The sequence below is a fragment of the Mastigoproctus giganteus genome, chromosome 7, assembly GCF_048544385.1.
Source record: "Mastigoproctus giganteus isolate SK-2022 chromosome 7, ASM4854438v1, whole genome shotgun sequence".
Classification (NCBI taxonomy): Eukaryota; Metazoa; Arthropoda; class Arachnida; order Uropygi; family Thelyphonidae; genus Mastigoproctus; species Mastigoproctus giganteus.
Genome location: NC_143581.1, coordinates 46,472,153 through 46,487,070, shown reverse-complemented (window position 1 = coordinate 46,487,070; position 14,918 = coordinate 46,472,153). Strand labels below are relative to the sequence as shown.

Genomic DNA, 14,918 nt, shown 5'->3' with positions numbered 1-14,918 from the left:
TTTACAAGAAAAGGGCGAATAGAAAGTTGACACGGAAGAGCAAAAATGGATTAACAACTAATGAAATCGACTTCATCTTCACTAACAGAAAATATATTGTGAACGATATTACCGACCTGAACAAGGTAAATGTTGGAAGTGATCACAGAATGGTAAGATGCGCACTTGATATAGATATAAGAAAAGAAAGGAAAAAACTGACTTGAATATATAATATGAAGATCTTTGAGATAACAGAAGAGGGGAGAAAGCAGTATGTACTGGAACTTAAGAACAAGTTTGAGCTTCTGCAGACCTTTCAGGACCAAGATATCAACAAGGAATACAACTTTCTGAAAGTGATAAAGCCCAAGAAACCTAAAGGTAAAAAGAAATCCAAAGAAAAAATTAGTCAAGAAACACTTGTCATTATGAACCGAACATGACAAATGAAGAGCAAGATAAACACAAGGACAAAACTGAGTATACCGAGTTATGCAAAGCCATTAGAAAGAGACTCTGAGAAGAGATAAGAAGATTTAACACAAGAAAAGTAGAACAAGCATTAAGAGAAAACAAAGGACTTAAATCATCAACCATGAGCAGTAATACAGAAAGATAAATGATACTGAAATTGAAGAATAGTGATGGTGTACTTATAAATAGCAGAGAAGGCATAATTTAAATAGCAGAGAAGGCATAATTCAAATAGCAGAAGACTACTATAAAGAATTATATAAGGAGCGAGGGGATGATGCCAGCAGTGGTGAAGATGGATCACTAATTAGCAACAAATACGACATACCCGATATCATTCCTGATGAAGTAGAACATACATTGAAGAAAATGAAGAATCAGAAAGCCCTGGGTGAAGATGAAGTTAATGTAGAGTTGTTAAAATTGGGAAGAAGAGACATAACACAGAAACTGGCAAGACTCTTCAAAAAATACATTAGGAAAGGCGTGATGCCTAAGGAATAAAATAATGCAATCATAATTTTGCTGCACGAAAGGAAATAAATCAGAAATTGGAAATTATCGACCAATTAGCTTGTTGTCCCACATCTACAAGTTGTTCGCAAGGGTCATTACTAATAGATTAGAAAGGAAAGAATACTCTATGAGAATCAGCCTAAAGAGCAAGCTGGCTTTAGAACAGGATTCTCAACTATGGATCACCTTCGTGTAATATCACAGTTAATGGAGACAGCAAATGAATATAAAACACCATTATGCCTGGCATATGTGAATTAAAAGGCATTTGATTCCATATAGAATAAGGCAATATTTCGAGCACTGGAAAGACAGATACCCCATACATTATGATTTGCAGATGAAATTGTGATCATAAGCCACGATCCCAAAGAATTAGAGGAAAATCTTAATCAATTATGCACAGTTAGTAAGGATTTCGGACTAAAGATGAATATAGCTAAAACAAAAGTAATGATGAAAAAGTATGCCACAGAAAGGGGTATAATCGTTGAAGGAGCAGTAATTGAAAAGGTGGATTCATATACTTATCTAGGACAAGTCATTCATTAGCTGTAACAATGATAAATAGCTGGAAGTCAAGTTTGTTTGTTATTTGGTTTTTAGGAGCATTAGCAACTAAGGCCATATTGCTCCGAGATATGCGGTGGTCATTCCCTGACCTTTCCGCATCCTCCATATTTGGTGGTGATGGACTCGAACCCCGGTCTAATCAAGAAGCATGTGCTATGCACTGCTGCTCCTTCCCACCTGGCTACGGAGGCGCAGGAAGTCAAGAGAAGAATAAATTTCGGATGGATAGCATTCAGGAAATTTAGTCACATACTGAGGAGCAATACCCCAATTTGTCTGAAACGTAAAATAATGAACCAATGTATACCCTCCACCACAACTTATGGAAGTGAAACTTAGGCACTCACCAAAAGAATGGAAGAGGAACTGAAAACTACACAGTGAAGAATGGAATGAATTATACTAGAAATCAAACTGTTAGATAAGAAAAGAAACACGTGGATTAGGCAACAAACACAAATAAAGGACATTCTTATCAAAACTAAAGAACTGAAATGGACTTGGGCAGGACACATAGCTCAAAGATACAATGACAGTTGGACTAAGAAAATAACAGAATAGCATCCAAGAGGAGCTAAAATAAAACCTGGAAGACAACAACAGAGATGGACAGATGAAATTCATGACTTTGTGGATAGTAAATGGATGGCCATTGCACAAAACAGAAGGAACTGGAAAGTTGCCGGAGAGGCCTTCATCCTGCAGCAGATCGTAAATGGCTGATCATGATGATGACTTCAATGGATTAATATGAAGTTGACTCGAAATTAAAATTATAAAATTCCCTAAGAAGCATGCTTCTTTGGGAATTAAATCATTTTAATTTCAAGTAATCTTCACATTAATACATGTAAACTGTTGTGGTAAGTTTTATTAAAATGAAGATTTTCCACAATTCCTATCTAATTAATTACTATGTAACCATAAGTTTACAGTAAGCATCTTAATTTATAATATGCTAAATTCTCATTATATTGCTGTAGCCAAGACGTTAACTTTTTTTAAATTTAATTTTAAATTTATTTCAAAATGGTTCCTATGCACAAATATATTTGTCATCCTGCCTATTTTTCAAGTAACTGCTATGAATTGTGCATAGAGGGAACTGTTATTGTATGAAGTATCATGTCCTTTATAATAGATTTTTATTCAACAGCACAGTGTTATATTTCAGTTACAGTTCCAGCATTTTTCTCTGAGTCTCATATTAAATAAGACAAATTTCATTCACTTACTTTTCATTGGCAAAGGCTGTCCTACAGAGTGAAGACATCTTACAAAATCTTCATCGGCCAGTGTGTCCAGAACTGGTGTTCCCATCCTTGTCATGATCCTCATGGACACTACCACATAAGGGGAGTCTGTAAGCTGAATACCAATCTTTGAAAATGGAGAGCCAATAGGACCCATACTAAAAGGAATCACGTACATTGTTCGTCCTAATAGGAAAATAATTTCAGAGAACAAGAGGCTATATTCTTTTTTAAAAATATAACTGCAAAGTGTTTTGAAGTTGATATAATCAACAAAATCCACATAGTTGGTTAATTGTAATTTATTAATATTAGAGTAATTTTAACAAAAAGAAGGAGATTGAGCTTTTCAAAGCCTTGCTCAAAAATGTTCAGAACATTTTTCTCAAATTCTTGTTCAGAAAAAATTTTGATGTTAACAACAGCATTTAATTTTAAACCTTATCAAATTACTTTCAAAACATAAGATATTAGCATAGCATTTCAAGTAGCTATTATCAGCAGTATTATTGTTAACAGGAGAGACTGCTTCTACAGGGATGGGGTACACTTAAATAGAAAGGGTGCAAGAATATTTACTGATGCTATTGAGACAGTGTTAGGTGGGTCGGAAAACTGCTAGCTTGGGGGATATACAAGCACTAATAGATTAACAGTAGCCACTGGCAGAGGTGAAAGTGATTCTTGCACTGCTTTTATTGGAGTGAGTAGCAGCCTGGAAAACAAGATGCAGGGTATTTCAGAGACTGCTGGGAGTCATTGACGTACAAGTAAACACGTGGGTTGTATTAGGGTAGCTAAGAATAGGAACAGGTACATGTATACTTGCATGTACAACAATACTTTAAGAGTTTGGTAAATAAATTTGATGAATGAGGTATTGCTCAAAACATCAAAGGCAGATATTGTTGGGATATGAGATGTGGTGTCACACAGATATAAGTAATGCTTGTTTTTTTTGTTTTGTTATTTAGTTTTTAGGAGCATTAGCAACTAAGGTCATATTACTCCGGGATATGCGATGGTCATTCCCTGACCTTTCCACACCCTCCGTATTTGGTGGTGATGGGCTTGAACCCCGGTCTAATCAAGAACCGTGTGCTACACACTGCTGCTCCTTCTGACCTGGCTACGGAGGTGCCTATAAGTAATACAGAACTGGCATTTGGGGAGTACAATGTGTACAGAAAGGTTGTTTTATTTGGTTTTTATTTTAGGAGCATTGGCAACTAAGGCCATATAGCTCCGAAATATGTGGTAGTCATTTCCTGACCTTTCCGCATCGTCCGTATTTGGTGGTGATGGGCTCGAACCCTGGTCTAATCAAGAAGCATGTGCTACGAACTGCTGCTCCTTCCCGCCTGGCTACGGAGGCGGCGTACAGAAAGGACAGACAGGACAGGAAGGGAGGAGGGGTTATGCTATTAGTTAAGAAACACATAAAATCCAAGGAAGTAAACCCAGTCGACATCGCTGGACAGTGCAGTGTTGAGTCGGTTTGGTGTGACATAAGCATTAGGAGATCATGAGAGAGTATGAGTGTGTTATAGGCCTAATGACTCTGATGAGTAGAATAAGGAACTGTATAGGGAAATAGACTGGGCCAGTAAATCAGAGTGTCTTATAATGGCGGATTTTAATTTCCCAGATATTGACTGGAACTTGTGGGTTGGTCACTCACACACTAGCAAGGCTTTTGTGGATTTATTGGATGATTGTTTTCTACATCAGCATCTTCCGGAGGCAACTAAAGGGAATGCAGTAATACTCTTGATCTGATTATCAGTAGTGATTCTTCATGCATTAAGAATCTGTAGGTTAAAGGAACCACTAGGTGGAAGTGATCACAGTGTGCTGAAGTGGGATTTACTCAAAGAGGTAACTACCATCATGGGTAAAGGGAAGGGTTTTTGCTTTCGTAAAGGTGACTACGGTGGTCTGAGACAGTATTTAAATTGTATACAGTGGGACCAAATGATGATGTTACCAACAGCAAATTCAAAATGGGAAGCATTCAAAGAATTTATCTTGGAAGCTACTAGGCTTTACATATCAACTAAGAAATATTGTTCAAGGTTTAGGCCTAAATGGATGTCAGATGAACTATTGAGACATATGGCAGAGAAGAAAAATGCGTGAGATACATATAAATTAATGGGTGACATGGATGCCTATGATAGATATAAGCTGGTCTGTAACCAAGTCACAAAGGAGATTAGGCAGGCAAAGGCAGATTATGAGAAATCCTTGGCAAAGAATGCAAAGAAAAACAACAAAGAGTTCTTTACTTATGTAAATTCTAGAAGGATAGGGATGAATCAGATTGGTCCAATGGATATTGATGGTTCAACTGTTGATGATCCTGCTTAGGGTGGCTAACAAACTAAATGAGTATTTTGCATCTACATTCACCCATGAGGAGTTATTCAGGGAGGAGAATGCCAGAGGTGAGTTAAACTCTGGCAGTGAGCTAGATGATTTTGTAATAACTGAGAGCAAAGTGGAGGAGAAATTGTTGAAGATAAACATAAAAAAGGCACCCGGAGTGGACAGGATCTATCCAGTTATATTAAAGGAGGCAGCAAAGGAAGTAAGCAAATCCTTAGCCATAATTATGGGAGCTTCTTTGGACTCAGGGTAGGTACCCATAGACTGGAGATGTGCAAATGTGACCCCAATTCACAAAGGAGGATCAAAGGGCGACACAAGTAATTATAGACCTGTTAGTTTAACTTCTGTTCCAGGAAAATGAATGGAGGCACTGGTTAAAGAAGCACTGCAGGATCATCTAGATAAAACTTCAGTTATAGCTCGGACACAGCATGGTTTTGTTAAGAGAAAGTCTTGTCTGACAAATTTGATTGGATACTATGATGTGGTCACAAAGGAACTGGATGCAGGGAATAACTTTGATATCATATATTGCTGCTGCAACAGGATCTAGAAAAGTTGAGCATATGGGCTGAGAGGTGGCAAATGAAGTTTAACATTGACAAATGTAAAGTACTACATATGGGAAACAGCAACCCCAGAGTGATGTATCAACTCTGTGGTACTACACTGACAGTGGTGAGAATGAAAAGGACCTGGGGATAATTGTGCAGGCAGATATGAAGTTTTCTGTGCAGTGCAGACGGCTGCAAGAGTAGCTCATAGTGTCTTGTCAATGATATACAGGAATTTTTCTACTAGGGATAAGGAGGTCATTATCCCTTTATATAAAGCAATGTTCGGGCCACACCTTGAGTACTGTATATAGGTCTGGAGGCCTCATTTTAAGAAGGATGTAGAGCTGTTGCAATGAGTACAAAGAAAGCCAACAAGATTAGTGAATGGAACAAAGGGTTGCTCTTATAAAGAAAGGCTTAAATTTTGCAAATTACCGTGTCTGGAGATTAGGCACCTGCGAGGTGATCTGATTGAGGTGTATAAAGCCTTGAATGGTTTGAGCATGCTCAATCCTGATGGAATTCTTCCTCTTGTTCAGAATAATAATTTGAGAGGGCATAAATTCAAATTGAGGAAAGACAGATGTAGGATAGATGTGCGGAAGTTTGCCTTTAGCCAGCGGGTGGTTGGTTGGTAGAACAGACTTCCATCCTTTGTTGTGGAAGTCGATAGCCTAAATAAATTTAAGGCTGACCTGGACAGGCACTTGGAATGAACGGAGGGGTGAAATGGGAGCGTGGTTTTTTTTTTTTTTGGCTGATGCTGCATAAGCTTGCTTTCTTGCATCATATGCCCCTACTAATGCTAATACTAATTTGGATTTCAAAAGGGCTTTTGATACTGATGCACATGGAAGATTGCTGTACAAATTGGAGCAGTGTGGCATTCGAGGCAAATTGCTGCTATGGATAAAGGTATGGTTGATTGGCAGAAGACAGAGAGTGGTAATCAATGGACACTGCTCATTGGGGACAAATGTTATTGGTGGAGTCCCTCAGGGTTCACTGTTGGGTCCATTGTTGTTTTCTGTATTTATAAATGATATTGATGATGGTATATCAAGCTTAATGTCCAAGTTTGCAGATGATACAAAGGTTGGCAGGGTTGTTAAGGACACTACTGACAGTATGCTGCTGCAACAGGATCTGGAAAGGTTGAACAGTGGGCTGAGAGGTGGCAAATGTAGTTTAATGTTGACAAATGTAAAATACTACATATGGGAATCAGTAACCCCAGAGTAACGTATCAACTCTGTGGTACTATACTGACAATGGCAGAGAATGAAAAGGACCTGGGGGTAACTGTGCAGGCAGATATGAAGTTTTCTGAGCAGTGCAGATGGTCTACAAGAGTAGCTCATAGTGTCTTCTCAATGATAGACAGGAATTTTTCTAGCAGGGATAAGGAGGTGATTATTCCCTTGTATAAGGCAATGGTCAGGCCACACTTAGAGTACTGCATACAGGTCTGGAGGCCTCATTTTAAGAAGGATGTGGGGCTGTTTGAATGAGTACAGAGAAGGGCAACAAGATTAATGAATGGAACAAAGGGTTACTCTTACGAAGAAAGGCTTAAATTTTGCAAATTACAGTGTCTTGAGACTAGGCATCTGCGAGGCGATCTGATTGAGGCATATAAAGCCTTGAATGGTTTTAACATACTCAATGCTGAGGGGATTCTTCCTCTTGCTTAGAATAATCAACTGAGAGGGCATAAATTCAAATTGAGGAAAGACAGATGTAGGATAGTTGTGCTGAAGTTTGCCTTTAGCCAGCAGGTAGTTGGTTGGTGGAACAGACTTCCATCCTTTGTTGTGGAAGTTGATAGCCTAAATAAATTTAAGGCTGAGCTGGACAGGTATGCGGAACGAACAGAGGGGTCAAATGGGAGCATTTTTTTTTTTTTTTGGCTGATGCTGCATAAGCTTGCTTTCTTGCATCATATGCCTCTACTAATGCTAATGCTATTCTAAGTTTTCTAAGTTTTGTTAGCATTAGTAGAGGAATATGATGCAAGAAAGCAAGTTTATGCAGCATTAATCGGAGGGGGAAAAAAAAAAAAAAAAAAAAAAAAAAAAAAAACACTCCCATTTTACCCCTCTGTTTGTTACAAGCACCTGTCCAGCTAGCTTGGCCTTAAATTTATTTAGGCTATCAACTTCCACAACAAAGGATGGAAGTCTGTTCCACCAACCAATCACCCGCTGGCTAAAGGCAAACTTCCGCACATCTATCCTACATCTGTCTTTCCTCAATTTGAATTTATGCCCTCTCAAATGATTATTCTGAGCAAGAGGAAAAATTCCATCAGCATTGAGCATGCTCAAACCATTCAAGGCTTTATACACCTCAATCAGATCACCTCGCAGGTGCCTAGTCTCTAGACATTGTAATTTGCAAAATTTAAGCCTTTTTTCGTAAGAGCAACCCTTTGTTCCATTTACTAATCTTGTTCCCTTCTCTGTACTCATTCCAACAGCTCTACATCCTTCTTAAAGTGAGGCCTCCAGACCTGTATACAGTACTCAAGGTGTGCCCCAACCATTGCCTTATACAGGGTGTCTCAAAAATATTGGTACAAATGTTTAGGGGAGGTAGGTAACACCTAAAGAAATGTGAATCGCATAGGAACCCATAACCAGAAATGTCACTGTAAGTCGGTAGATGGCGCTGTTCATCAGTTCGCGAGAGGGAAAATATCTGGTTTACTCATTCAAGCAGTAGTCACCGTACGAAGAGCATGCATCGATATACGAACTGTGAGCTGGCAGACATGCACCTAGTGTATGGATTAGCAGAGGGCAATGGACGAGCCACTCAACGAATTCATGGAGAACGCTTCCAAACAGACATGTACCGGACCACTGTTTATTTGCGCATGTGCATCAAAATTTGTGCGATTATGGGTCATTTAGAGGTAACAGGAATAGTGCAGGCAGACCACGTTCGACGTAAACTTCAGCCACGGAAGAAAGTGTGTTGAATGCCATCCAGAATAATCCTACTACCAGCCTATGTGCCGTTGCCTCTGCCTTAGGAGTGTCTCGTTGCAGTGTACAGCATGTCTGGCACGACGACACACCCCTCGTCGTGCCAGACACGACGTCTTGGAGAAACCACTGCTCCCCCAAGATCATCCTGCATGTGTGGCTTTTGCGCAGTGGTTTCTCCAAGAAAGTGTTCAAGGCTTATTTCACTCGGGAAGGCTTATGCATGAGCCCACACGGTGTGCATCTCTATGTGGCACAACATCGCTTGGCAATAAATGTGTGGGCAGGTATGGTCAGTGAATGCTTAGTCGGCCCATACCTGTTACCATCCCTCATGAACTCTGCTAAATATCAGATCTTTCTAGAACAGGTTCTACCAGGGTTACTTGATGTTCCAGCAAATGTGAGATGCAACATTTGGTTTCAACATGACAGGACGCCTGCCCATTATGGAAGGTGTGTTCCTGACCATTTGAGCAGGCGTTTTGGGCGTCGATGGATTGGCCGTGGCGGACCCGTTGCCTGGCCCCCACGCTTAGTTGATTTATCAAGCCTTGATTTCTTTCTGGGGGGGGGGCCTCAAATCTATCGTGTATGAATCGCCTGTGGAGATGGAAATGGATCTCGTGGCGAGACTCGTCTGCGCTGCTACTACTGTCAAAGAAACTCCAGGTGTGTTCGACCGTGTCCACAAATTCATGCTGCGTCGGTGTCACGCATGCATCGCGTCTCGTGGTGGAACCTTCGAGCATCTGTTGCAACATCATGAAATGCATCCATCTCGTACTTCATTGTTAATATTATGTCAAATAAATGTTTGCCACTAATTACTGTCTTGTGTCATTTCTGCTTCTTGTGCCTCTGCTACTACTTTCCTGTGACATTTCCGGTTATGGGTTTCTATGCGATTCACATTCCTTTAGAAGTTTAGATGTTACCTACCTCCCCTAAACGTTTGTACCAATATTTTTGAGACACCCTGTATAAGGGATAATCACCTCCTTACCCTGCTAGAAAAATTCCTGTATATCATTGACAAGACACTATGAGCTACTCTTGCAGACCATCAGCGCTGTTTAGAAAACTTCATATCTGTCTGCACAATTACCCCCAGGTCCTTTTCGTTCTCTACCACTGTCAGTGTAGTACAACAGAGTTGATACGTCACTCTGGGGTTGTTGCTTCCCATATGTAGTACTTTACATTTGTCAATGTTAAATTTCATTTGCCACCTCTCAGCCCATCTGCTCAACTTTTCTAGACCCCATTGCAGCAGCGTACTGTCATTAGTGTCCTTAACAACCCTGCCAACCTTCACATCATCTGCAAACTTGGACATTAAGCTTGATATACCATCATCAATATCATTTATAAATACAGAAAACAACAATGGACCCAATACTGAACCCTGAGGGACTCCACTAATAACATTAGTCCACGATGAGCAATGTCCATTGATTATCGCTCTCTGTCTTCTCCCACTCAACCATCCCTTTATCCATAGCAGCAATTTTCCTACAATGCTACACTGCTCCAATTTGTGCAGCAGTCTTCCATGTGCAACAGTATCAAAAGCCTTTCTAAGATTCAAATATATAATATCAAAGTTATTCCCTGCATCCGGTTCCTTTGTGACCACATCATAGTATCCAATTGGTCAGGCAAGACTTTCCCTTAACAAAACCATGCTGTGTCCGAGCTATAACTGAAGTCTTGTCTATATGATCCTGCAGTGCTTCTTTAACCAGTGCCTCCATTAATTTTTCGGGAACAGATGTTAAACTAACAGGTCTATAATTACTTGTGTTGCCGTCTAATCCTCCTTTGTGAATTCAGGTCACATTTGCACATCTCCAGTCCATGGGTACCTCTCCTGAGTCCAAAGAAGCTCTAATAATTATGGCTAATGGTTTGCTTACTTCCTTTGCTGCCTCCTTTAATATAACTGGATAGATCCCATCCACCCTGGGTGCCTTTTTTATGTTTATCTTCAACGATTTCTCCTCCACTTTCCTCTTAGTTATTACAAAATCATTCAGCTCACTGCCAGAGTTTAACTCACCTCTGGCATTCCCCTCTCTGAATAGCTCCTCATGGGTGAATGTAAATGCAAAATACTCATTTAGTTTGTTAGCCACCTGAGCAGGATCATCAACAGATGAACCATCAATAGCCAGTGGACCAATCTGATTCATCCCTTTCCTTCTAGAGTTTACATAGATAAAGAACTCTTTGTTGTTTTTCTTTGCATCTTTTGCCAAGGATTTCTCATAATCTGCCTTTGCCTGCCTAATCTCGTTTGTGACTTGGTTACAGACCAGCTTATATCTATCATAGGTTGTCACCCATTAATTAATGTATCCCATGCATTTTTCTTCTCCGCCACATGTCTCATTAGTTCATCTGACATCCATTTAGGCCTAAACCTTGAACAATATTTCTTAGTTGGTATGTAAAGCCTAGTAGCTTCCAAGATAATTTCTTTGAAAACTTCCCATTTTGAATTTGCTGTTGGTAACATCATTAGTTGGTCCCACTGTATACAATTTAAATACTGTCTCAGACCATCATAGTCGCCTTTACAAAAGCAAAAACCCTTCCCTTTACCCCTGATGGTAGTTACCTCTTTGAGTAAATCCCACTTCAGCACACTGTGATCACTGCCACCTAGTGGTTCCTTTAACCTACAGATTCTTAATGCATGAAGAATCACTACTGATAATCAGATCAAGAGTATTACTGCATTCCCTTTAGTTGCCTCCGGAAGATGCTGATGTAGAAAACAATCATCCAATAAATCCACAAAAGCCTTGCTAGTGTGTGAGTGACCAACCCACAAGTTCCAGTCAATATCTGGGAAATTAAAATCCGCCATTATAAGACACTTTGATTTACTGGCGCAGTCTATTTCCCTGTACAGTTCCTTATTATACTCATCGGAGTCATTAGGCCTATAACACACTCCTACTCTCAATTTTGATCTCCTAATGCTTATGTCACACCAAACTGACTCGACACTGCACTGTCCAGCGATGTCGACTGGCTTCACTTCCTTGGATTTTATGTGTTTCTTAACTAAAAGTATAACTACTCCTCCCTTCCTATCTTGTCTATCCTTCCTGTACAGATTGTACTCCCCAAATTTCAGTTCTGCATTCCTTATATCTGTTTGACACCACGTCTCTGATATTCAAACAATATCTGCCTTTGATTTTCTGAGCAATACCTCAAATTCATCAAATTTATTTACCATACTCCTAGCATTGGTGTACATGCAAGTATACATGCACCTGTTCCTATTCTTAGCTTTCCTAACACAACCCATGTGTTTACTTGTACCGCAATGACTCCCAGCAGTCTCTGAAATACCCTGCATCTTGTTTTCCAGGCTGCTGCTCATTCTAATAGAAGCAGTGCAAGAATTACTTTTACCTCTGCCGGTGGCTACTGTTAATCTATTAATCCTTGTATCACTCCCAAGCTAGCAGTTTTCCGACACACCTAACACTGCCTCGATAGCATCAGCAAATTTTCTTGCACCCTTTCTATTTAAGTGTATCTCATCCCTGTAGAAGCAGTCTCTCCTGTTAACAAGTACAGACCAGGCTGAAAAAAATTCTACCCCTTGAGCCTTGCACAATCTTTCCAGAGCTGAAATGATCGACAAGGCTCTCATCATGTACTTCCTCCTATAATGTCTGGGCAGAATTACAGACACTTTCAAAGGTTCTAAGTTTTAAACAACTCCTTCATAAAAATGGTATCAGAAATCCATTAATCCCTCATTCTTTGCCAAATTTTATAACTCTGCCATTGATTGCCCAGAAATTTGGGAATTCGTAGCATGGAGAATTCCTAGGATATCCGCAAGATCCAAACCCACGCTTCCCCCTTTATTAACTAGACTCCGTTTGACCGAAAATCACTTTCCCTTCAACACACTTTTCTTTATCGACTCATTGAATTTAGACCCTGTCTTAATAGTTCAAAACAAAACTCTTCTGTCCCAGACTGCTAAACTAATAATAAGGTATTTCAACCAAACAAAATGTCTGGGCAGAATTACAGACACTTTCAAAGGTTCTAAGTTTTAAACAACTCCTTCATAAAAATGGTATCAGAAATCCATTAATCCCTCATTCTTTGCCAAATTTTATAACTCTGCCATTGATTGCCCAGAAATTTGGGAATTCGTAGCATGGAGAATTCCTAGGATATCCGCAAGATCCAAACCCACGCTTCCCCCTTTATTAACTAGACTCCGTTTGACCGAAAATCACTTTCCCTTCAACACACTTTTCTTTATCAACTCATTGAATTTAGACCCTGTCTTAATAGTTCAAAACAAAACTCTTCTGTCCCAGACTGCTAAACTAATAATAAGGTATCTCAACCAAACAAAAAATATCCATCAGCTGCATCTTTCCTCTCCTTTCACGCAGACTTTACAGTTTAGACATTTGTGTGGTTGCTTGCCTTCTCCATATCATGCATTTCCAGTTTAATGTATCCTGAACTACATTTAATTTATTAACAATGTTAAACATCTGGAGAATTGTTTTAGTCATTTCATGTCAGTTTTATGTACTTGATTATTACTATATTTGTCATTATTTTATTATTATTATTTTCAGTTTTATTATATTTTAAGCTTATGTTCTTCTGTCTTGTAAGCCCCTATAGCTATTTTATGGTTGTCCTGGGGCATGCTTGACATAGTCAGCATAATTCTGATTATTATAGGTGGTACATATCGACATGGCGACTTTGGTGTGTCACTTTGTCCAGTATGCCTCTGGACAAACCTGAGACTACTGGCCTGTTTGTCTTTATGTTGCTTCTCTGTATTGTATGAACTCTTGACTAAGAGCTAATAAAGGAATTTAATTAAATTCATATGGAAAGAGACAATAAGACACAGAGATGAAAATTTATGGTTATTATAAACAATATGTAAATATGATAACACTGTAAGGGAATCATGTAATTCAGTGTTCATGAGAATTTGGGGTAAAACAGTATAGGGTATCACACTGCTACTTAAAAAAAATAACTGATTTTAATTATTGAACTTTCCATTTCATTTACAGTCTGCAGCAGTGCAAATGACTAATGGCCATTAGTCATAACTGTTTTTAGTACTTCTCACCCAGACAATTTGGAACTTATCAATCTTTCTGAGCAACGGTATGCACACGGCACTTTCACAATGGTGAAACTCAAGCAGTTGCTCTAGATATTTTCAAGACTTTTGGTCATCTCTGGCAAGGTTTTCTAAACAAGCTTCTATTTTATGATTTGCCTTCTGTGTTGCAAATGGGTAACCAGTTTTCTCTCTGACCACACACTTCAGGTAATTGTAGATGGCACTCTTCTAACCTCTCAACTAATGCTGGTATTCCCCAAAGTTCAGTTCTTTCTCCAACTCTGTTTCTCTTGTATGACCTTCTCCACTGACTACAAACCATACCCATAGTTTTTCCAATTATAGCACACTACATTCTACCTCCTAGTTCAAGAAATCTTGCTTTGCACAAACAGCTTCAACTTCTCAAATATCCACCAGCAATTCCTTAAAAATGCCAATGTCTGGATAATTCTTCAGTTGGGCAAAAAAAAAAAAAAAACTTAGTTAAATTCAGTCCCTTTAAAACTAGGTCCTGTGTTATTTCTCAGAGAAAAGAATGTGTGTGTTCCATGCTCATCTTCAATAATACCTAGATTTCTAGACAAGATCACACACTGTTTTTGGGGACCATCCTGACTTCTAATCTTTCTTGACATAAGTACATCATAAATATTACTTTGACTGCATCAGAAAAGCTCTGTTTTCTTCTTTTCTCTCAGAATTACTTTTTCATCTAAACTGCTATTGACTGTACAAATCTCAACTCTGCCCTACGAGGGAATATTGTTCTCAAATCTGAGATGAAACCTCAAATCCTCTCTTGAACTTTTAGGCTATATCCAAAAGAGGACAATCAGGTTAATTAATGACTCTTCTCTCATGAGTCTTTCCATTCTCTGCCACATAAATGTTTGGTTTCTGCTGCATGCCTTTTCTATATATATTTCCATAGGTACTATTCCACTAAATTGGCATCTGTAATTTCATCACTCTTCCAAGCCAGTATGAATATGTGCCTCTACTAGTCAACATCCATTTATTGTCCAACTCTAAA

The 14,918-nt window shown here is 39.1% G+C and overlaps 1 protein-coding gene across 1 annotated transcript in view; it reads right to left on the bottom strand.

The window, feature by feature from the left end:
• The window catches only part of LOC150082872 (phosphoenolpyruvate carboxykinase, cytosolic [GTP]-like), a 129,329-nt gene that overhangs the window by 70,846 nt on the left and 43,565 nt on the right, over positions 1 to 14,918 (bottom strand). Inside the window, exon 4 of the mRNA XM_090376884.1 lies at positions 2,781 to 2,984. Coding sequence (XP_090233010.1) covers positions 2,781 to 2,984 — 204 coding nt within the window. The remainder of the gene's footprint in view (positions 1 to 2,780; positions 2,985 to 14,918) is intronic.